Source organism: Abrus precatorius, unplaced genomic scaffold (assembly GCF_003935025.1).
Source record: "Abrus precatorius isolate BTA unplaced genomic scaffold, Abrus_2018 Scaffold8, whole genome shotgun sequence".
NCBI classification, from domain to species: domain Eukaryota; kingdom Viridiplantae; phylum Streptophyta; class Magnoliopsida; order Fabales; family Fabaceae; genus Abrus; species Abrus precatorius.
This window is the reverse complement of record NW_020874428.1, coordinates 36640324-36665931: the sequence shown is the minus strand read 5'-3', so window position 1 is coordinate 36665931 and position 25608 is coordinate 36640324. Positions and strand designations below refer to the sequence as shown.

Genomic DNA, 25608 nt, shown 5'->3' with positions numbered 1-25608 from the left:
TCTTTTCGCGAGTTTGGGTGGAGCTTATACAATAATTTATAATTCTTATCTTTTTTAAATTTATTTAATCATTTTTATGATTAAATTTAAATATTAATTATTATAAAAAAATTATTAAATAAATATTTGATTAAACTGTATATTTAAATAAATTGTACGTGAATTAACTCAGCTTCACTTATCATGCAGAGTTGGTGTCACTTTAGAATTATTGCTTGTTCGATTAAGCATGAAGTAAAGGCATTTTTTACAAAATAAGAAATTTTTTGTTTCGATCAAACTCCATTTCACTAAAAACACAAACATATTATCATTTCTATTATTTGTAATACTATTTAAACATTTACACCATATTTTCATACACTATCACACCTATTTATAGTTATTTTTTTTATATATATTACATTTATGTTTTAAAAAGGGACATCATGAGGTGTCTTCCCTCTTGGGTGTCCCACAAAGATGTTTACAAAACTATTTTTATTTAGTGCTTGTTTGCGAAATGCTATAATATAGAATCACTGGTAATATGTATGAATCTTTTCAATAAACTAATAAGCTTATTTGATAAATAAGAAATAAATAGAATTTTTAATTTATGAACAGTTATTTCAGGAAAGTATTGAACTTATTGAAAATTAACTACTAATTTTTTCTTTTATTTTTATCTCTAACTATTTAGATAATTTATATTTACACAAATTAATTTTTTTATACAATTTACACAAATTAACTTTAATATTTATTTTTATCATTTAATACATTTTAATCAGTTATAAGACTAATTTTACTAAACAATTATAATTCAATCAGCTTATTTTAAATTATAAACTTTTGAATCAATTACAAATTATTAAATTTGAACTAATGTTAACAAATAAAGGACAAATATACTCTTAGTGTATCAATTTTGTTGTTACGTATACAATTTTTTATATATACTAAGAGGTGTGTTCTTAAAGAACTTATTTAAAATTTTAAAATAATATACTTTTAATAAAAATAATTTAATAAATTTTATGATGAATTTGTAATATAATTTTCTTTATAAAAATGATAATGAAATTGTGAAATTTTAGTACTTGAAAGTTTCACGGCGCAATCCTATAAGCATATAAACTTTTTTTCTTTTTCTCCATAATTAGTTAAACTTCATTTGTTAATTACAAATTCATGTGTTTTCATATTTTCGTACTTTCGTTGTAAAAAATTAGTGTCTCTTTTAAGATAATAATTAATTGATTAAATACTTAATTAAATATATTATAAGATAAACTATGTTTACATTATAACTATATAACTATATAACTATCACTATTATAATATACAGAATGACAACGTCGCAAAACAAAAAATTAGATAACAAATTTTACAAACTTAATCTTGGTTCAAAATAAACTTATAGTAAAATTTATATTAGAATACTTAAAAGTCCTTTGATGAATAAAATATGATATTTTCTTATATTCCATTCCATTTTTAACATTTATTAATCAATAGAACACGATAATTTTATAAAATATATTTATTTTATTTTTTAGTATAATTTTTTTCTCAAAACTTAATTTTAAAATAAATAAAATAAGAAATATAATATATGTAATTTATTATCAAATATAAAATAAAACACAATTATACTTTTATTTTATTTTTATCTAATATATATATATATATATATATATATATATATATATATATATATATATATTATCATGAGACTAATCTTTAAACTGTAGAAATTAAGTTTGAATATCCATAAAATACATTTAAATAAATAAGTGAAAATTCTCACTCTAAGCTATGGAAATAAAGCCGAAAGTGATTTTTGTCAAACACAGTTCTAGGTAAGCTTGGCTGACACTCAAATTGAACATCGGCTTGGAAGTGTGCAAAGGGTGTAAATTGCGAACGGAACAACCACCGCTAACATCGCAAATAATTTAAAAAAAAAAAAAAAAACTTACTGAGGTCACACATGTTAGCATTAATAAGATGCATACAATTACCAGCAAATTAGTTAATTTAGAAAAAAAGTACAACTTAATTTTGTAAAAAAAAAGTCAAGATTGTTACGACCAAGATAAAGCTTACCCTCAAGTCAAAGTGATCAAATATAACATGATGGATTAAAATTAAAAAATGTCAATAATATGTTCTTTCAAGCACTCTGTTAACATATGTTATATATCACTTCTATAAAAATTTCATTATAAATTCATCTAAAAAATAACTTTGATATGGCAGTTTATCAAATGAATAATTCCAAATCCCGTTTTATGCAATTGCCTACACATCCTCCTAATAATTAAAATTTTAAAGCATTAATAACATTAAATTTTACAAAATTTAACCAAAACTTACTATTAGATATCCTTAGACACATTAAAAAAACTGTTTCAATTACTGGTTTATTAAGTAATAAAAATCATTAAAACAAACTTGTAGGAAGATATCAAAAAACTTTTAAAAATATAATTCACCTTGAAACTCAATTTCAACCAAAAAATATTTTGCATAAACATCATCCAAAATCAATTTTGTAATTGCTCGCCCAAAGACAGTGCGAATTGTGTTCAATACACCCTTCTTCGTCCAATAGGAGGTTTACATGCATTTAGGTCTAGTAATCACTGTGTCATTTGCTAATAGCATGTTAAGTTTTCACCACTGCAGTCAATAAAAATATCGCATTATACCAAAAATAAAAAAGAAACTTGCCAGAATAGACTCCTCCTTTATAATAAAGTCACAGGACAACAGAGATAAACATAAAAATGTGATATAGTTTCTGTCACCACATCCACAAACACCATTGGTAAGACTAGACTGACTAGAATCTATAAGCCAAGTCTTAAACAAAACGATAAAATAAAAGCTTACAAAAATATCTTTGCTTAAATGGAAACAACCAACTGCCAGAAACAGAAGCTAGTTCTTCGGCCCAATATCCTTCAGGGCACAAATCTGTTCCTCACCCATAGCAGACATGACAGAAACAACAAGATCCTTACCCTCGGCAAATCCATCCTTTATCTGCAAACAGGAATCCATAATCCATAATTCATATCCAATCACACGACTAACACCAATATACTTGTCAATCCAACAAGGATACAAAAAATCAGATTTGTACAAACCTGGGTGAGCAGACTATCATCAGTTGGAAGCCTGAGGTCATCCTTAGTGTTCCCATTCTCAGTAAGTAGACTCACCTACAACAATATCACAGCAAACACACAGTTCAGATTTCAGAATATGAAAACAAAACAGATAAACAATTCTCATCAATAATAGACAAATCAAAGGTTACAATTAACAGAAACATCAACTCACAAATCCATCCTCAGAAATATCAATGAGCTGGTAATCAGTACGATTCACATGAGGAACCTGACAAAAAAAAAAAACCCAACAACATAGAAAAAAACACGGCACATATGAATCAACAACAATTAATAACACAAAAAAAAGAATAACAAATGAAAAAAAAAAAAAAAACAAAAGCAGCATGCATACATCACAGTTGTGAGAAGATGGCACGATATCCTCAAGCTTCTTAGCGGTGAAGATATCAATTCCAACAAAGTGGCACTTAGCGTGTCCGTGCTTCCCAGTCTTAGAAGTAGAAACTTCAACAACCTGTTGGCAAAAATTCAGAACATAATGATTAAAAGCCACAACAAATCGATAGACAAATCAATTAAAACATGACACAGCAATCAAACTCAGATTTCAAAGAATAATCAATTAATTAAGTCAAAAAGGGTATAAAGAGGGTGGATCTAAAAAAGAGAAACCAAATAAAAGAATTATAAAGAGAAACCCTAAATAGAAATGAAAAGGGGGAAATTGACCTTGCAGGGACGGCCCTTGATAACGATGTAGCCGTTCTTGCGAATGGTACCAGCTTGCTGAGGGTAGGTTTTGGAGGCTCCTGCGTCGGCCTTGGATTCGAAATGGTGCTCTTCGTCCGACATGGTTGCGATGGAGGTTGTTGGCGGAGAAGAGCGAGTGAGAAGTGAGAAGTGAGAAGTGAAATGAAAGAGAAAGAGAGAGAGAGAGAGAGAGAGAGAGATATGAATATATATCAGTGACTATATAATATATTCCTTCGCCCCCAAAGTGAACCTATCCAGCTAGGGTTTCGTTTTTCATTTCCGCATCTCAGATCTTTCTTTCGCTTTTTTGCACCGTTCGATCTTATCCATCTGCGTCAGATCAACGCTAATGCTACTGGGCCCAAGCCCATTTCTCTCCTTCCCTTTTTTCAAATTCAACAATTGCCTGTGATTATATGTATCTGGGTCAATATTTAGGAATAACTGCCTCTGTTTCAAATTTATAGTAAATATTTTGCATTATATACCATAAATTAACATTATATTAACATTAATAAATTATATGTGTATGGTTATATGTTTATGTACTAAAAAAAATATTCACAAACTAATAAAAATAATTTTTTTTGTCTCTCAAAATAAAAATAATAATTATGTATTTAATAAAATAAATTTTTAATCTGTATAATATTGGACGTAATAAAAACTCATAGCATTTATTACTATAATTTTCTATTTTAATAATATTTTTATTTTATAATTTTTCTAAGATGTATAATATTGTACGTAATAAAAACTCATAGCATTTATTACTATAATTTTCTATTTTAACTAATATTATAAATCTTAGAAAAATTATAAAATAAAAATATTATTAAAAAAAGTCTACAGGCTGAATATTTGGATACTTATATATATCCAATGCATATTCATGTATCATCTTGTTGGTAATTCTGAGAGTACCTATGATTACAGATTTTTATCATCTGACTTGCAGCACACTAAGAAAATGTGCTTTTTTTTTTCTTCTAATTTTGTGTAGAAGAAATAAAATGTTTCCAATGAAACTTGGATTATTTCATCATTTCATGTGGAAAATATACAGCAATACAACTATCAATAAAAGTAAAAGCTATTCTAAATGTACATTTATTAACTTTTATAAATAATTTCCCTCAAATAAAAGTATTTCTAGAGGAATTTTTTAAGAGTATTTTTAAATAGCGACACTTTTATGCATTCTTTATTATGTATTTATTTTAAATTTTTATTAATATAATAAAATATTTATTATTAACTAGTAAATTTTTATGCGTTATACATGTATTATTAAATTAAATTATGATAATTTGTTAAATAAATAATAAAAAATATTGTATGACAGTTTTAAAATTTTATAAAATTAAAAAATATTAAAATTACTAATACAAGCATTCAATTATATTAAATAAAGTGATATATTTAAAATTAAAAAATTATGAAAAAATTAAATTAATTTTTAAGTTAAAAAATTAATATAAAAGAATTGCCATGTAAGGTAGACAACAAACTTATAAAAGTAATCATATTTTGATAAAGCTCTTAAAAACATTTTCATTTAAGAATTTGTACATGCAAATTATATATAAAAATATATTTATAATATTTAGTTTTTAAAAATGTGCAAAATTTAAAAAGTCATATAATATTTTTTAATTATTTATTTTTAAATAACTTAATAATACTTGTATAATACACAGAACAAATTACTAGTTTACATACTAAGCAAATGTTGAGAAACATTTAATTCTTGAAAAAAAATTATTATTATCAGTTTAACAAAAAAAAAAGGATAAAAAAGAAGTTGTTAAAATTTGAAAGCTAATAAGCAAATATACTTTTCGTGTAGTTTCTTATTTTAATTGATCACATAACAAAGTCATACTATTTATGCAGATCAGATGAAGAATTCATAATATTTAGAAGATAAAATACTTTTTCATATATATTTAAAGTGAACAAATAAGAAATAAAATTACAAGAAAACTAATTAATAGAAAAAGCATTTGAAAAATTTAAAAATTAGAGATCAAATAAAAATTATAAATTTCCGTAGAATTAAAAACTTAGTTAATACTCTATAAAATAAGCTAAGAAAGACGTATATACAGTGCTGGTTATTAATCTCACGGACTCTTCTTGTTTTTATATGTAAAACAAAGTCACGTTTCTACAATCTTTAAAAAGTAGTGTAATTATTAGAGTAGAATTGGCTAAGTACAATTAGTGCATACATATTTATCACCATCCTAACAACATTCAAATTCTAAACATCACAGCACACAAAGTCAAATGTAAATTTACAAGAAAAAAGAATGTTTAATGAGTGAATTGAAGTACAACATAAAGTGTCTCAAAATTCTTCTACCTTAATTGCTTCACGTGGCATTTCATAAGCGTCTTTGGGTCTTGATTTCTTAACACCTGTGGTAGTGAACCATACTTTATCAGATTTGTAAGTCTCAACAAAAACACTGGTGACCTTGACCCACACTAAAACCTTAGTCTTCATTCCATCTATGACAGTGAGCTTCCCCTTTGACAACGTCCCTTTGACACGATTTGCATATCTCACAACGGATGAGTCCTTGAAGCAAACCTCACAGGGTGAGGACAAGAACACCACCAACTTTCCTTTTGATTCATCAAACTCGTAGCATGTTATGCTGCGGGGGAACAAACCGGGAGGAAGGTTGTGCTCTCTAAGGAGATCTGTTAAGGCTTTCTGGGATTTACCTATTAATTAAGAATCAACCGAAAAAACAAACTTACAGAAGAGTGTCAAATGTTGCTCTGATTGTTACTATCATTTCTAACATTTCTCATCAGTCATTATCATTTTTTGCCACCCTTTCAGCCAAAACTTGATTTTCTTTTAAGGACAATTTTTTACTATTATTGTGGAAACCCAGTAAATTATATGTGCATCCGGGTAGAGAAAAATAATTTCTATGAGGACATAAAAAAGCAGAGATTTGAAAAAGAAATAAAAAGAAGGAAATAGAGAACAAAAAGAAATAGAAAGAAGAGATGTAGAAGATAAATTAGATGTTGATTGGATGAATAAAATTAAAGAAGAAAATTATTATTATTATTTGGATTGGTGAAAAAATTAAGTGAAATAAAAATAATATTTTCAAGGACAAATATACCCTCATTAACCAACTTGTTAAAAAAAAGAAATGGAGCAATTTGATAAATGAAAAAAAATAATATACTAATTACTTTATGAGATTATAAGTTAACTTAGTTGTTGAAATTATAAAAATGTAATTTTAATTCTTAAAATTATTAAATATAGGTTATTTTAGTTTTTATTGTTATAATTTTAGAAACTAAATTAATTATCGTTGGATAATTTTAAAATTAAAATAATATTTTTATATTTTTAAGGAATAATTAATCAGTACTAATGGTTTTTTAATACTAATTTGATTTATTTTAGGTAAATGAGTTAGAGTCTGATGATTGTTTAAGATTCTTTTATAAAAGACACTTTTTTTAAAAAAAATTATTCAGTCAAGATTATAAAAATATAAATTTAAAAAATTATTTTGAATAGCTTAAAAAAGAAGAAGCTAAAGTTATAACTACTTTTTAAAATATTTTTTATAATTATAATTAAACAAAAAACTATTACTTTTCATAAAATATCTAAAAATAAAATATATTTTACATATCTTTAAAATCAAGTTGAAACAAATGGACCTTAATTTGTATTTTCAACTCCTTTTCAACTTAGGTAAATTGCATCCAACTATTTTTTCATGTAACAAAGTATTAAATATACAAAAAATTAAAATTTTTAAATAACTTAATGAAATATAAATTTATTTAAGAACAACATATTTTATTTTAATTTTTTTATACCATAAATATTTTTTCACCAAAAATTATTTAAATTAAGCAAGACCATTAGGAGATGCAAAATTTTTTCTTGTGAATTAAAAAAAAAGTTTTACTGCCTATAATAATCTTATTTAATTTTTTTAAAAAAAACTGTCTTTTATTATAGATATATGTCATTTTAAAAAATTATTTTTAAAAATATTCTATTCTTTAACTTTTGTGCAGTTAGTAAACTAATTAAATTTAAAATTATGGAATTAAGTCTTAAAAAGAAAGAGGAAGATAAGATTAGATGGCAATTTCTAGTTTTCACTCTAAAAACCATGATGCCACCAAATGAAAGCAACCAAACAATGAGTAAATTGGAGGGATAACATCTCATCACCAGAATGCTGAAAGATTAGGTAGGCTAATTCTTTCATTTGGTGGAAAATGAAATTGAAAAGAGAACTCCAGACTTTTATCAAATGCAAAATATTATTGGGTAGTGTGAGACTAAAGAAACAAAGATATTATTGATCAGACATGAAAGTCATAACTTGTTCATACTCGAAATGCGAGTGCAAAATGTTGTGAAAATACTTGGTACCTTTCAGTTTGTTGATCAAAAGTTTTGCCTTCTCTTCAACAGTATTTGAGAAAGACTGAAATTGCAAGCGCGGTATAAGCATTATTGTACACAAAATATTAAAAAACTTTACATTTGCATCAAATCAGTTTACATAAACAGAAGGAACAAAAGATTAAGTGACACACTTCTGAATTGCAACTTTTCTATATTACCTAGATCAACAAATTCTCTAGTTTGGTTCTCTGTTTATAATGAAGATCAATTTGTTTTCTTCAAAGTCTAGGAACAAGTTTTCTGATGTTTGTGTCTAAGAACAAAATTTTGAAATAAGAGATCTCTAATTCGCATATCATTAGTCACTACAAGATCAGACGCCAATTAACTGTGAATTTATTTTCAAATGTGGCTGGTTCTATTCCATACTTTCATGTTTCATTTTCTGGTGTTTTACCCCCTTTTCTTTGAAGATTCCTAGATATAGTTCGTGTGATAAGTCATACAAAAAGTAAAGAATATCTACCAATAAGGTATACACTAATTACAAAAACAATGGAGTTGAATAGAGTATACCCATAGGAAAGTACGAACTAACCTATTCTCTTCATCATAATTTGAAAATCATGGCTTTCATATAGTTCAAAAGTTAATGAGTATGATAGTCCCAGAAAGAGTTGCAAATATATTGTATCAAATCTTGTAGTTCTAAAATAATTTTTTTTACAGGGTTAAATCATTTACCCTAAATAGAAATAACTCAAAAAAATAAAAAGAAATTTAAGATCTGAAAATTTTCATACTGAGAGAAAGGGCAGAGAGACATACTGATAGGTCATCACTTATGTGGGAAATCTCTTCCTTGGCTTTCTTGGAGATCCAAAAGCTTCCCAGTTTAGTGATAGTTTTATCCATTTTCCCTCTACTTTGTTGGAGAGCACCTAAGTAAAATTTTGTCCTAAAAATTTATATTAGTTTTGGCTACTGCTTTAATGTGATATGTTACGGTTAGCAGCTTAGCTTGCATTGTAATCTAAATCAATTGCAATTTCTTTGCATTTATTGTTATAATTGTTGTAAGGTGATGTTTCACATTCAATCACTCCTTAATGTGAGATGTGAGGGTCGCTGTGCAATAAAACATGACAAAATAACAATGATGTCAAGCCAGCTAATATGAAAGGATATCAGCAAATAACCAGTGTTTTCACAAACTTCTGTATGCAAAAAAATCATTACCGAGAACAAATTTTTAATAGCATCGCAAATTAAGATTTTTTTATATGTCTGTGTATAAATGTTCTAAAGAATTATCAGTTCATTTTATTTGTGTTTGAATAATTTTTATGCTTTATTTAGATAGAAGAAAAACATAAAAAAAAGATAGGAAAAATTGTTATAAGACTCGTAGATGTTTTAACAAAATAGTCTGTTTATTTACGACCTGAAGCCAGGCTGATCCAAAATGGTTGGTGGAGTAATTTAAAATAACTTTTTCTTTTATTTTAAAAATGGCTAGATAATTTTATTTTACTTTTTATTTTATGCGCATAAACGGATTGATTTGTAAAATTATAGGTTGGACCTATTTGACTAACATAGTCACAAATTGAATAGACCCATAATTAAATAATAGGTAATGATTCTTTTTATTAAAGTTTGCTTGAGCTGTGAGAAGCACAGATCACGACTCATATCATGTTATTTTTTCAGTATTTTGTCATTACGGATATTTAGATCATTTCACTTAGAAATATATTTTTATACGAGATTTGTTTGACAAAAATAATTTACAATTTTCTTAACCTAAAAGCATATGATTAAAAAATTTATGTATGATTTTTTTATTAAAATAAGAAAATATCACATAATTTAATATATAAATAATATTAAATATTATAATTTTTAATAAAATTTTCTTATTAAAAATAACATGATATCCATGTATAGTAGTAAGTTTCATGCTACAATGGAAGTTTAAAGCTTAATTTTTAGTTGAAAATTTAAATACATTAAGCTAATTTTGTTAAATTAGTAGTATTTGAGGTCAAATTAGTTATTCAACTAATTGATAAACAAATAATAGCATGAAATTCTTGTGACTTCACAATGAACTTATTATGATATTTCCTTGTATGTTCTGGCCTTAAATCATTTAAGTTATTATGTCATGTATAGATAAAAAAACGAGTCAAGTTATCCTTTTTCAAAACTTTTAGCTCTAGAAATTGGTGGTCTTTGGGTGTTGCTCTTACTTCCATGGGGTTCTCATTATTTTTGTCCCATATACACCATACCATAGACAATTCCACATGAAGATAAAATGAATAAATAAACAAATAAAATAAAAATATTTCCATGGAAATGTTGAAATTCAGAGGGCCAACCAAAGGTTTTTTTTGCCTCCGCTTGATGATTCCTAAGATAGAAGGACCAAACAAGAATGATTCTTTGACAACCATACTCCATGACAAGTTCATAACATTGTGTTATCCGCAATGCAAATTCCATTAATACAACTTCCAAAATATACTCCCTTCATGACAAGTTTCATATCATTGTCGTCTTCATCATCTTCTTTCTTCTTTGTTCTCCCTACTTTCCTTCCAACCTTACCTCTTAACCCCCAATTTACTGGTATCTTCTCTCATAACTTAGATATTTCCACGACATTTATTTTTATGTTTCTTATGTACAACTTCTAAACATGTAACTGATCTTTACCCATTTGCATATAAAACATATACATACTATTAAATTGTTTTGAGTTCATATTTAATTCCCTAGTTGTTAACTATGTTGAGCAGTTCTTCGTTTGCTGCTCTCTTAACCATGTTTGACGGCATATGTGCAACATTTGTGTCTATTTTCATACTTCTTCTTGTGTTGTTTTTTCAATGTTCCAGATTATATATATCAGTGGTGGAACATACTTTTGCTTTTTGCAAAATCATGGGTGGTGAGATAGACACTAAATCAATTGAACCGGTTCGGAATGCTGTCTCTTTGTTTGGAGATAAAGGTGATCAGAAGAAATATCAGTCAACTAGGAGTAAGGTAATATAAGTAAGGAATAGAGTCCCAAAGTGATAAACTTTCAAGTCATAATTTATACGGATGCTGAAGCAGTATGAGTTAATTTCCTGTACAAATACAGTAAGATATACACTTAACATCACAGTGTTTTACTATTAGTGTATCTTTGGTTTAACTTTTTTTGAAGAAATAATTGTAAGTATTTCAAGTTTTATTTGAAAAAAAAGTGACTATTTCCTCAAAAGAGTTTGTTTCCAGCACTTAGCTTCTTTCACTAGTGCAGATTTGATCCATTAATATCAGCGTCATGATCATAACGGATCAACATCTGAATAACTGACTTCATGATTTTTATATCATTCTTTTTGTGTTATTTGTTGGCTAGGGTGATTGTGAAAGAGAGTTTGAAGAGTTGACAAAGGAATTGGCCAACTGCAAGGTACAATTAGAAGCAAAGCATGCAGCACATATGCAAGCACTTCTTAAGCTGGAACACAACCAAAAAATGATTCACGAATTGTCAACCTTGCTGAAGAAGTCTGACATTGAAAGAAACAAGAATATGAATAAATGTTTAGAGTGCAAAGCTCACAAAGATGAACTTGAATCGAAGATTAAAGAGATGGCTAATCATAACTTGGAAACTGCAAAGGCCCGGGACCAGCTTTCACATGTTTTAAGTGAATTGAAGGCCACACAAAGGGAGCTTCTTAACAAAGAAACAGAAATTATTGGTGCTAGAGATTCAGAACTTAATGCTTTGCAAAATGTGAAACAATTGGAAACTGCCTTGAAGATTGAAAAGGAAGAGAAAGAAAAACTCCTACAGCAAGTGAAGGAACTTAATGAATCTATTCATATGTCAAAACTTGTTGCCATTAAAGCTGAGAAAGAGAAGTTAGCTATATTGTATGAGAAAGATGAGAAAATTGAGTTAGCTACAAAAGCCAATGATCAAGTACAGCAACAGCTTGAAAATATGAGAAAGCATATAGAAATGTTAGAGGGATTACAAAATGGTCTTCCATTGGAACCTATGCAAAATAATGAAACACTTGTTTCATCAGAGGATTCTGTTCCCGAAGCCATAAACGACTCGAACCAATTAAAGGAAAGAATGATCATAGATCAATCTGTCTACATTGAGACACTAGAAATGGAATTGAAGCAGTTCAAACAAGAACTCAAGGGTGCAAAGGAAGAAATAAATGGCTTGAATACTACCATTGGATCACTGACAAGCGAGTTACATAAGGCAAAAGCAGAGGTAAACAAGAATAAAGGGGGTGATGTTGAAGCACAGGTGGAGATTGCATTGCTGAAATCTCAGCTTCGGGAACATAGGTTGGCTTGCAAGAATGGAGAGAGAAATGGTGAGAATAGTAACAATGAGCACATCACAATCTGTTTGGAAGACTACAAATACTTGGTCGAGAAAACAAATGGGATTCAACTTCAAGGATGGGTAGGGGAAGTTGGAAGACAGACAGAGTTAGCATTGATGAAAAAAGAAGTGGAAAATGCATCAACGAAAATTGCAGTGTTGAGGGCTCGTGCAGAACAGGCTCTAAGCAGAGCTGAGTTAGCTGAGAATGCTAAAGCCGCATTAGAGGACAAAATAAGGAGACACAGAGAACATAGGCAGAGAAGAAGGGCTGCTTTAACTGCACTGCAAGAGGAATCTACCCCTAAACCATTTAGTCCTTCCTCATCATCACATAGAACACCTGGAACCTATCAGCCTTTAGGTAAGGTTCTAAATATGAAATTGTAGAAGTCTAACTGCTATATGAGTATGTGAGTTGTTACATGGGAATTTGCATTTAGTAGTATTATTCCATCCTGCAGTATTTGTGGAATCTAGATTCTAGCAACAGGATCAACGGTTTGGTCTATTTATCTTAGGATAGTAAATGTTTAAGTTTTGTGTGGACCATTATAGATGATAGATGTTCATGAGCTGAAAGATGGATGCACTTGGTTGATAATTCTCAAAGATTACATGCATTGAAAAATAAAATGTTCATTCAATTGCTAATACTCCCACTATTGAAATTACCTAATGTATAAATTGAATTAATTGGCCCAATGTATTACAAAGGTGGTTAGGGTATAAGAGCATGGATGCTGAAAAAGGTTTAATTAGCCCAATAGTAAAATACTTTCGGCCCAAGACGTTTGCCTCAATTGTTATTGACTGGGACGGCCCAGTGAATGGAAACACACGAATCTCGCATCCTTACACCATCCTTGGGAAGTTTTTTTTTTTTTAAATATTCATAGATGAAAAACTCTAACAATACTAAATATTTGAGAAAAAAGAAACTTCTCAAGAGAAAAGAAAATGAACCTCACATGAGGTGGAGGGAGCCCCTATAAGTGGAAGGCTACCCAAAATCACTCACTGCCCCCATTTAAAAATAAACTTGGACATTCTTAAAATTGAACTAGTAACGCAATAAAAATATTTATGAACGCATTTTCTTTCCTTTTAATGATGCAAAGAGACTTACATATGGTTAATTTGTCCTTTTTTTTGTATCCCCACTATATTAAAACTTTATGATTAACAATTGAGCTGATGTAGGTCTTTATTATTGGATTTGAGATATTTTACCCACATAACTACGTCCAAAGTAAAACCGAGAGGCATGATAAAATACAAATATATATATGTTTTTATCTTCCATGGATCTCTAAGAAATTATTTAATCATGATAACTATGTTTTACAAGTCAGACACATGATTTTTGTATTCCTAGTCTTTGGTCACTATTTGACAGGGAAAGCCAAAAAAAAAACATTTCGGCCTGGGCAAGTTAATAGGCGGCATGTTGCACAACATGGAATTTTGGTTTCATTTTCCACAAGCGTGTGCTGGTCAATTCCTCAAAATGGACCAATTTAATCAAATTTGTACATTCAACTAGTCACTTGACTCTTATCCTGGAAAATGCTATAACATTTCAGAATTCACGATCTTCACAATAGATTGTCCCCAAAAGAGGGGTAAAAATCTTGACGTCGATGTCTATATCTGTCAATTAGCATATTAATTATTTGCCCTACTAATACTTTTCTCAAAGTTAATTTTCTTTTGGAAGCCTTCATTTGGTCTATAAAAGCAACCACATGGTAAGAGGTAACATGGTTCAAGTCAGATGGACGTGTACGCAGGTTATGTTTCATATGTAAGGTCAATAGTTTAATGTAATAAATATTAGTGCACGTGTGGGAATGAGTTATTGTTTCAATCAAAGCATCTCTCTCTTTTGGTGCTGTTGAAACCTCCAATTGGTCTAAATTTTTATGCACGTGAGCCAACCAAGATTTTACTTAGTACAGTATGAAAGAAAGAAAAAGTAAGAAGAATGTTCAGGTAATCAATATATAACGTGAATTTATGACCAAAAAATGTATATTTTTTTCGCGATTTTTTGTGGGTTACTTCAATTCTTTTAAAATAATAAATAAAAAGATGCTATAAAAATGTTGATAATTTGATATCGTGAAACTTCTGTCAAAATTTGAAAGATGTGATTCACTGATCTATTTGAGATTATAGATGGTCCACAGGAACAAATTAAGTTCCTTGGTTTGGTACTAAAGTTGGGTTAGGCACATTATGGTTGACTTGCTTGGAGGTTATAACTAATCAGATTTTGCTTCCCTGAACCATTTGAAAATCGCACCTTGTTTGAGATGAAATGGGTGAACACATTTGCATGTTTAAAACAAGGGAGAAAAAGGAAAAGGAACTGATTATTTAAATGCTATGTCTGGATTGAAGGGCTGTTAGTTCACATGATTATGAAAATTAGGGTTAGGAAGGCACTATAGGGTCAATTGATTTTGTCTTATGGTTTTGACTAAAAGCTATAAATTATTAAATCATGATGAAGGCAATTAAAACTGACTATGTATCAAAATAATGTAGCTTTTATAAATGGTTACAAGTTGGGTGGTTTGAGATGTGAGAACTTAGCAATATCCTATTTAAACTAAGTTACAAGAAAAGAGTGAAAATGACCAGGAAAAAGAAAACTAAGGAAAGGGAAAATTTTATTTTGTTATATTTTTCAAAGTAAGGGAATGAAATGTACTCATATCTTTTAAATGTAATTAGAGGAGGGAGCATGAAATCATGAATGATAGCAAGTCGGGGATTAATGCAACCTAACCCGTATTAGGTATTGCTTGACGTCATCTGTTTAGTAAACAAAATTAGGCCAATGTTTATTAAAAAAGAATTTTTGAGCTTAGTAGGCTAATCTACTCAATCAAATGGTATTATTATTATCATCAAACTTATTTAATTTTTATGATGGATTGTTTGAATCAACTTTAAATAACTTTTGAAATTAACTATTTTAAAAAGTTAAGCCAAACTTTAAAAAATATATCAAATAAATAAATCAAATGCCTTGTAGACTGTTGTTGGGAGACAAACTAAACTCATTCAAAACAAAATTTAACTTAGACATGTTTTTCACTCCCAAAATGTAGACTAAAATCCATTTTAAGCATTGGTACAAGGCAGTTGAAAATGAAATAATCTTTCAAAATGTTTTTTATCTTCTTGGAACATGTGACTTTAATTTTTAGTTTTTCTTTTTATATTATGCTATTTTGTTTTTCAAAATTTAACTAACGTTTTTTTAAGTTATGCTATTTTAAGTTTTTTCACATTGAAATTTCCCCCCTAAATCTCGTCTACTTATATTTTTTAATTTTTTTTTCATTTTTTACTTTATAATTTACTGTTCCTCAAATTCAATTTTATACCTGTATATAAAATTTAAAATAAAATATTTTGATACCATTTTTGTATTTTTTTAGTATCTTTTAAAAGAATAATACGCATCTTAGCTATTTAAAAAAATCTGATTATTTTAAATGAATTATGCAAAAGCTTCTTTACAATATTAGATTTTTATCATGAATTTTTTTGGATCACATCTAAATTATAATGTTTAAATTAAAAATATTAATGCATCGTTTTTTTATTAGTTTATTTTATTTCAACGTTATCATCTCTACTTAATTGACTGGTTTGTGGCTTATGATGATATTGTCTTAATTGTTAATTTGTTATTATTATCTGGCTGGTCAATTCGGTATAGTATTTTATTATGTTATTGATTTGATTCAAATTATTGTAATATTTGATTTTTATTTTCAGTAAAAGGATTAGTTTGACACGTACCTTTTTGATTGGTTAAAAATAAACATATATAATCATAAAAAAAAATAAAAATCACACTAAATGTGTATATATTATTTTTTAAAAATATTTTGAAATATGTCAAAAGAAACGCAAGGAAAGATTTTTCTTTGAAAATACAGGGATTGTAATATTAAGAATAAAATATTACTTAATTATAGCTCCATTCAAACAAATAATTACTTAATGATGTGTGGACACATTATCTAATAAATTTAGTATTTTATGTATTCTTAAATATATTAAATGCACACATGATTAAATAACTAGTAAATATTTTCCGTACGTGTAGATAATTTTTAATTTAACAAAATTTAGAAATGTATAATAAAAGAAAAATAAAATTATCAAATGAGTATACATATTAATTTAAATAATAAAGTGAAAAAATATGTAGTTTAAAATTAAGGAGAAATGAGATTTTAACAAGATATTAAAAAACTTAATTTAAGAGTATAACTGACTAAGATTTGAGACAAATTAAATATATAAATAAATTTTTTAAAAAATAGGTTTAAAATTTCTGAAAAATATATGATATTATTTATCAAATAATGATATCTATTTATGTGTTATATAAAAAATATAATATAATATGACGTGTTTCTGCGTCAAAAAATAAGGAATTAAAAATAATGATATAAAATTAATACAAAATTATCTTATATTAACAGCGTATCACAATTCAATGTATTTTAAGATTAACTGATGAAAAAAAAAATTTGCTTTAAGTTTGATTTTGTGTGTGTTTAATTTAAATGTATTTTTTTATTTTAAAATTATAATTTACTAATTTATTTATCCTTTATTTAAATTGTATCTTTTTTTATTTTCTAATTTAAAAAAATATTTTTAGTCCATCATAAGGATAAAAGCACTTAATTTTATATTATTTAAGAAAAAAAATTATCATGTCATAAAATGTTGTTAATAGAAAAAAAAAGAAAAAAAAGTGAAGTGAAAGATAATTAGAAAATAGATAAATAATAGTTTAGTTTTATTTTATTCACATAAAATATATATATATATATATATATATATAAATTAATAAAATTTATATTATAAATTTTCAAAAATTTATTATTTTATAAATATTTACAATATTCTCTTAATATTTTTTAAAAATTATATCAAACCAAATTTTATAAAAAAAATTATATACATATTCAAATTTATGATATTCATATAAATTAAATATTAAAATAAAAAATAAAAATTTCTATGCTTTTAGAATTCATAAGGTTTTCTTTACAAGTCTTTCTATTTTTAATTTATTTAAATGATTATTAGTTTTTAGAGTTTTGTGTAGTTCATGCTTAAACTGTTTTTGCAATGTATGTTTTAGTCTTAAAACCTTTAATATCTAAAAGTTGTGTTAAAAATAATAAAATAAATACATTTTTAATATTTAAATTTTTAAAAATAAGAAACATGATATTAAATTAATAATTTTTTAACCTATAAAATATTATACCCAATAAGAAGTTATATATATTTTTTATTAAAAATTATAGAATTAAACAGTATTAATGAATTAAATTGTGTAATTTTCAATAAAAATATATTATATACAACTTATTATTATCATATGCAATGTTATATATGTTGAAAGAATTATTAAAACAAATTTTGTTCCAAATCTTAAAAATATAATAATTATTTTAACTTAAAATATTACACAATGGCATTTAACAATCGTTAATCATTGTGCAATTGTTAATAACATATAGTTTGACTATTTATAGATTTATAAATTTGTCAAAAAACTGGGGCAAGATGATCTCAACAGAAACATCACAATGATAATAACAATCCAACATATGGTGACCTAGCAATCTCACATCCATAAAATCAGATTTTCAAATAATTGTCCATAGGCTAATTAAAATAGATACTCCTCATTCTCACTCTATTTTGCTAAATATGATAAACTTTGCCGTAAAGCCAAATCCAAGAATGTGACGGAGGCCGGCACGTTCGTCGTTATCCACCATTACCAACCATTGATTAGTAATGGTCTTCGTTCAACCATGGACACATTTTCAAACATGAATTTCGTTAACAACTTCAAAAGTGACACTGAAAATGACTCTCTTCATTTATCTACTACTCTTAAAAAGCACTCTGTTATTGAATCATATATCAATTTCTTTTTATGTAGGGTATCACACATATATAAAATTGAATGAACAGAACCTGCAACTCTCATGCAAATTGCATAAATAGTGTTCTAAGCATGATGCATGCTAAACTTTGATTTTTGCAAAATAAGTTATTAAGAGGATGGCAATATAAATTATTAAAATTAAAAGTACAAATGAGAGAATTAATCAGACAATCAAATTGGAAATAATAAGATAAATTAATTAGGCCACGAACACAAATTTTTAATACTCCTAAAATATTAATTTGAATTATATTTATTATACACAAAATAATTTTGAATTTTTACTTTGCTCCAATTTTAAATTTTCAAACACAAGGGGTTAAAATGAAATTAAAAAAGGGTATGCATGTCAAATGTCAAATCACTAATTAAAAAAAATGTATTGACAATTTGACATGTCTTAATTAGGGTACGGGCGCGCACGAGGCCGTTGTAGTCTTGGCCAATGTAATAATATTAATTTATCACTTCCACGCTTGTCACTGTCCTTTTAAAAACATCTATTTCTTTTTAAATAATTAAAGAAAAACATAATAGTTTTGTTTGTTTAGATAATATTTTTTTTAAAGTAATTTTATCATTATTATTTAGATTTGTTTGATATTTATTATTTTTAAAATAAAAATAATCATCCTTTATTTTTAATTAGTGTAAAGTTGACAGGCTACTTTTTTTATATGTTTTTTTTAATTCAAAAAATATGATTTTTAAATAAAATTATGAAAATATGGAGTTAAAAAATTCAGAGATAAAAAAGCAAAAATTGATAAAGTTTTAAAAGTTTTCAAAAAATAATATGAAAAAATTAAAAATTATCAATGATAATTTTTAAAATATAATTAAATATTTAAAACGTACATCAAAGGTTGTCAGTGTTATTTTTTAGCCAAAAGTCATCAATGAAGATTTTTTAAAAAAAAATATATTTCCATAATTTTACAAAAAATCCAATATTTTTTAAATTTTGAAAAAAAAATCATATATAAAAAAAATGTTCCAAGTTGACAAACTGGGAAATGAAAGTAACAAAACTACTTGCTGGCTAATCCAAAACTAAGTCATGAATTGTGAATCATTGGCATATGTATAGCATAGTGAAATAATAAAGACAAAATCTAAAATATACATGAAGGGTACGTAAGTAGTTTAGGTAACATTTAATTTTGAAATCAAGTAATTAAAAAAATATAATGTCAGCAGATTACTTGAACTTAGACTTTTAAGTGCCTTTCATTTTTGTTTCGATGATGACTCTTTTATTTTATTTTTCTGGATACAGTTGGGAAGAACCAAATATTAAAGTCAAGTTTAATAATCATGCTGGCGCAATAAAATTGAATAATTTCATTATATGTATAAATAATTTCAGAATCATGGTGATGACGTGCTTATTATATATATTAAACACAGAGGAAACATCAAAAGATTCAAAATAATAAAATCAGAACTAAAATTTTCAATTATATATACTTTTAATTCATTTTTCCTTTAAAATATGAAACTTAAAATTCTGTATTAATCTCGAATATTTTTTTATCAGTAAAATTATGAGTGTTCATACATTATAGCATTAAGTTTACGCGAAACACGAGAAGAATACGTGGGTCTAAGCCACAGCATGCAATCAACGTCCAAGGCTGTGAAATTAGAGAGAGTTCAAAGAGTAAACCACACTCTTTAAAACCAATGTTAATGCATTACCAAAATTGTTGCTGTGTGGTACGAGGTTCCTTTCGCTTTACTTGTATTCGTTAGCATTTACTTGTCTTCACGAACAGAGGACATTGATCACTATCCAAAACGACATTTACGATTAATTGATTGAACTGGTCTAAAACTAGGGGCGTTACGCTCCCTACAAGTCCCTAACCTCAATTAACAGGCACCGTAAATCGTTGCCAAATTTTGCACGAAATTTACGAAAAGGCATGTGGCAAAAACGTTCAACCAAGAAAACGGCGGTGTCGTTTTGACCTTGGTTTAACCATGATAATACACCTTGGATTGGATCTACCCGTACCCAACATTAGTTATTACAAAGAATTTGCGTAAACCGTATCCGTGTTGTGTTGTGTTGTGTAGTGTTTGGTTCAGTCATTAGTCAAACTCAAACCCGTGCGAGCCGATGTTAGCCGAACCGGTCAGCAAGGGCGGCTCGACCGGCTCCAAACGTGAGCTTCTTCATCTTTTCTTGATGCCACCACTCTCAAATGCGAATCTTTGAATAAATAAAATGCCCCTAAAGTAGAAACACACCTCATTTCACATTCAACAATATACAGCTTCATAGCAACCATTCATTAAATAATTTATATTAACTCGTTGAGTCTTGAACACACGTATCAACAAGTAAACGTAAAATGAAAAGGAACCTTCCTGTTCTGAATTCCATTTTGACACCCTGCTGCTGCACCTACAACACGCAACCCAATGGATTCAACTTCAACTTCAAATTCTTCATGTTTTTGAGTCACACTTATTTTATTCTGGGATTCATCAGCATTTGAGTTCTGCTCAATAATAAAGAAAAACAAGAGGAGGAGCAACAAAAGAAAAAAAAAATAGTCCTATTTGCAACATAAATGTCAGAGCAGGAAACACATTCCTGTGGCTTACTATTACTCTTTTTCTTGATCCTTCTTTCAGGTAATGAGTGAAGCTCTTATTTACTGTATTACTATTTTTTTATTCATTGTTTCAAAGGTTGGTGATTATGTTACACAAATATGTGTTTTGCGTTTACCGAGGGAATTCTTGTATTTTGTTTGGTTTTGCCAGGTAAAGTTGTTGTAGGTGACTCTTTGGACACAGATAAAGAGGTTCTGCTGAAGCTGAAAGGGTACCTGGACAACAAAACCTTTGCAGACACAGGATGGTACGTGTATTGGAACATCCATGGCTCCACTAACCCTTGTGAATGGAGAGGAATCTCGTGCAGTGGCACAAGGAGGGTGGTTGGCATAGACCTCTCTAACAGTGACATCACGGGTGAGATATTCAAGAACTTCTCGCAGCTCACTGAGCTCACATACCTTGATCTCTCTCAGAACACACTCTTTGGTGAGATTCCTGAGGAATTGAGGAACTGCCACAAGCTGGTGCATCTCAATCTCTCCCACAATATTCTTTCTGGTGTGCTGAATTTGACTGGATTGAGAAGCTTGCAAACGCTGGACTTGTCAAATAACAGATTTTATGGGGAGATTGGGTTGAATTTCCCTGCCATTTGTGACAATTTGGTCACTTTGAATATCTCAGGCAATAACTTAACTGGCAGGATTGATAACTGCTTTGATCAATGTCTCAAGTTGCAGTACTTGGATTTGAGTACCAACAAGCTCAGTGGGAGTATGTGGATGGAATTTGCAAGGCTCAGAGAGTTTTCTGTTGCGGAGAATCATCTCACTGGGACCATTCCTTTGGAAGCTTTTCCCGGGAATTGTAGTCTTGAAGAACTAGACCTTTCACAAAATGGATTTGTTGGTGAGGCACCTAAGGGGGTTTCTAATTGCAAGAATTTAAGTAGTCTGAATCTTTCTAGTAACAACTTTACTGGGGTTATTCCAGTTGAAATAGGATCCATTTTAGGCCTCAAAGCATTGTACTTGGGGAACAACAGCTTTTCAAGAGAGATTCCTGAGGCCCTTCTGAACTTGACCAATTTGGTTTTCTTGGATTTGAGCAGAAACCGGTTTGGTGGGGAAGTACAAAAGATATTTGGGAAATTTAAGCAAGTGAGTTTTCTTCTGTTGCACTCAAATCATTACAATCGAGGATTGAGTTCCTCAGGAATTCTTACATTGCCCAACATTTGGCGGTTAGACCTTAGCTACAATAACTTTTCAGGTCCATTACCAGTTGAAATCTCTCAAATGTCAAGCCTTAAGTTTCTCATGTTATCCTACAACCAATTCAATGGATCCATTCCACCCGAATTCGGAAACATGACTCACCTACAAGCACTGGACCTTGCCTTTAACAATTTGAGTGGGCCAATACCACCAAGCCTTGGAAACTTGAGTTCCCTATTATGGTTGATGCTCGCAGACAATTATTTAACAGGAGAAATCCCTCCAGAGCTGGGAAACTGCACAAGTTTGTTATGGTTAAACCTTGCCAACAATAAGATCTCTGGAACCTTGCCTTCTGAACTGTCCAAAATTGGAAGGAATGCCATGACCACATTTGAATCAAATAGGCAAAACTATAGAATGATTGCTGGCTCTGGTGAATGTTTAGCAATGAAGAGATGGATTCCTGCAGATTACCCTCCATTCAGCTTTGTGTATAGCATCTTAACAAGGAAAAATTGTAGAGGCCTTTGGGACAGATTGCTCAAAGGGTATGGTATTTTCCCATTTTGTACGCCTGGTTCTTCCCTTCGCACACCCCAGATATCTGGTTATATTCAGATAAGTTCAAACCAGCTCAATGGGGAAATCCCTTCAGAGATTGGGACAATGGTGAACTTCAGCATGTTGCATTTGGGTTTCAACAACTTCTCTGGCAAATTCCCACCAGAGATGGGAAGCATTCCGCTTGTGGTCTTGAACATGACAGGAAACAAGTTTTCAGGTGAAATTCCTCAGGAAATTGGTAACATGAAATGCTTGATGAACCTGGACTTGTCTTACAACAATTTCTCTGGGACGTTTCCCATTAGTTTGAACAACTTGGCAGAGCTTAACAAGTTCAACATCTCATATAACCCCTTAATATCCGGTGTAATCCCATCAACCGGACAATTTGTTACTTTTGAGAAAGATTCATATTTAGGAGACCCACTCTTGATCCTTCCCAAGTTCATTGATAACACTACCAACGGTAAAAACGTAACCTTTGAGAAAGACCATCAAAAGGCCACAAAATTATCTGTGTTTTTGGTGTTTCTAGTTATAACACTGGTTTTCATGGTATTTGGGCTTCTCTCTATCATAGTCTGTGTATTGGTGAAAAGCCCATCAGAAGAACCGCGATACCTCTTGAGGGATACAAAAGAGTGGAATGATTCCAGCAGCTCCGGATCCTCACCTTGGTTGTCTGATACAATTAAGGTTATCCGTTTGAACAAGACAGCTTTCACACATGCTGACATTTTGAGAGCAACTAGCAGCTTCTCAGAGGACAGAATTATAGGAAAAGGTGGGTTTGGAACAGTGTACAAGGGTGTGTTTTCAGATGGCAGACAGGTAGCAGTGAAGAAGCTCCAAAGGGAAGGACTTGAGGGTGAAAAGGAATTCAAGGCTGAAATGGAGGTTCTGAGTGGTCATGGGTTTGGTTGGCCTCATCCAAACCTGGTCACACTCTATGGTTGGTGCCTAAATGGTTCAGAGAAGATACTGATTTATGAGTACATAGAAGGTGGAAGCTTGGAGGATCTAGTGACTGATAGAACACGTTTGACGTGGAGAAGGAGGTTAGAAGTGGCAATTGATGTGGCACGTGCATTGGTGTATTTACACCACGAGTGCTACCCTCCTATAGTGCATAGAGATGTGAAGGCTAGTAATGTGCTGCTAGACAAGGATGGGAAGGCCAAGGTTACAGATTTTGGGCTTGCAAGAGTGGTTGATGTTGGTGATAGCCATGTGAGTACTATGGTGGCTGGTACAGTGGGCTATGTTGCACCTGAATATGGACACACATGGCAAGCTACTACAAAAGGAGATGTGTATAGTTTTGGGGTATTGGTTATGGAGTTGGCTACAGGGAGAAGAGCAGTGGATGGAGGGGAAGAGTGTTTGGTGGAATGGGCTAGGCGTGTTATGGGTTATGGAAGACATCATGGGTTGAGCCGTTCTGTGCCAGTTTTGCTATTGGGTTCTGGGCTAGTTGGTGGGGCAGAGGAGATGGGTGAATTGCTAAGGATTGGGGTGAAGTGCACTGCTGAGGCACCTCAAGCTAGGCCTAACATGAAGGAGGTTCTTGCTATGCTCATTAAGATATACAATCCCAAGGGAGACTCCAGTTATGTACACTTTGTTTAGTCTTTTTTGTTAAGGGGATTAATGGATTAGAGAAAAAAAACATGTGCATAGTTTAATCTGTAACATAGTTTACATACCATCAATGTCATGCACACAGTTTATTTCATTCTTCTATTGTATACAGAAACTTCATTATGTCAAGGAAGTTGCCAATTTTGTTGTGCTACCCTTATTTCTGTAGTCAATTTAAGTTTAGTAATAAAATCATGATTTAATCTGACTTTGTTGCTGTTTAGGCCTTGTCATGGCATTGGCAGGACCAACATTTCCCCTCCTTTCTTCCTTCCAGAAGGCCATGCTTTTATGGAAATCAAACTCGTCACCTCGCTTCTTTTGCCAATTATTGGATTCAGTGCTTCTCGACCTCCTTGGGCCTGAAAATGTTAGATTTCAAATGCAAATTTTAAATAAAACATATTCCGTTAAGATAATGTTCAATTAATTTTAAAATAATTTTATCTCGTTTTTAAATTAAAATTTATAATTTTTTATTTTGGTCATCAAATAAATTATTTAGCTTTTATTTCTGTTAAAAAATACAACAACAACAACAATAATAAATATTATTACTACTACTACTAATTAATTATCTGCACAATTATTATTATCATTAATTAATAATTAATGTTATCATCATTATTTTTATTATATTAACTATTGTCTTTGATATTATAATAACTTTTATTATTATCATTATTACTTCTATTATCATTATATTATTTTTATAATTATTTGTTGTCAAGTTCATACCCATTAAATCATTTGTGTCATCACTAATGTCATTTTCATTACTATAAGTTCATTGTTGCTTTTATTATCACTTCTCTCTCTGTTGTATGTATTATCAAATAAGCTTGGATTGAAAAATAAAAAGTGATTTATTTGATTTAAATTTAAAATTT

At 29.3% G+C, this 25608-nt stretch overlaps 3 protein-coding genes across 4 annotated transcripts; 1 reads left to right on the top strand and 2 right to left on the bottom strand.

Annotated features, from left to right (window-relative positions):
- Positions 1 to 2639: 2639 nt before the first annotated feature.
- On the bottom strand, positions 2640 to 4125 carry LOC113874095 (eukaryotic translation initiation factor 5A-2). 2 transcript variants are annotated; one of them, XM_027512301.1, is made up of 5 exons: positions 3855 to 4039; positions 3517 to 3639; positions 3334 to 3390; positions 3108 to 3212; positions 2640 to 3033 (listed from the first exon to the last, which is right to left on the bottom strand). In XM_027512301.1, exons 1-5 carry the CDS (start codon positions 3975 to 3977, stop codon positions 2929 to 2931), a joined length of 513 nt encoding a protein of 170 aa, XP_027368102.1. In that variant the 5' UTR covers positions 3978 to 4039; the 3' UTR covers positions 2640 to 2928. The 2 variants fall into 2 exon arrangements, with proteins under 2 accessions (XP_027368102.1, XP_027368103.1); XM_027512302.1 differs by having other exon boundaries at positions 2647 to 3033; positions 3138 to 3212; positions 3855 to 4125.
- Positions 4126 to 6215: 2090 nt separating this feature from the next.
- Positions 6216 to 9266, bottom strand: LOC113847997 (uncharacterized protein At5g01610-like). The gene is made up of 3 exons (XM_027477343.1): positions 9121 to 9266; positions 8317 to 8371; positions 6216 to 6614 (listed from the first exon to the last, which is right to left on the bottom strand). Exons 1-3 carry the CDS (start codon positions 9205 to 9207, stop codon positions 6232 to 6234), a joined length of 525 nt encoding a protein of 174 aa, XP_027333144.1. The 5' UTR covers positions 9208 to 9266; the 3' UTR covers positions 6216 to 6231.
- Positions 9267 to 21139: 11873 nt separating this feature from the next.
- On the top strand, positions 21140 to 24923 carry LOC113848313 (probable LRR receptor-like serine/threonine-protein kinase At1g74360). Its single transcript, XM_027477774.1, has 2 exons — positions 21140 to 21365; positions 21498 to 24923. Exons 1-2 carry the CDS (start codon positions 21302 to 21304, stop codon positions 24704 to 24706), a joined length of 3273 nt encoding a protein of 1090 aa, XP_027333575.1. The 5' UTR covers positions 21140 to 21301; the 3' UTR covers positions 24707 to 24923.
- The last annotated feature ends 685 nt before the right edge of the window (positions 24924 to 25608 follow it).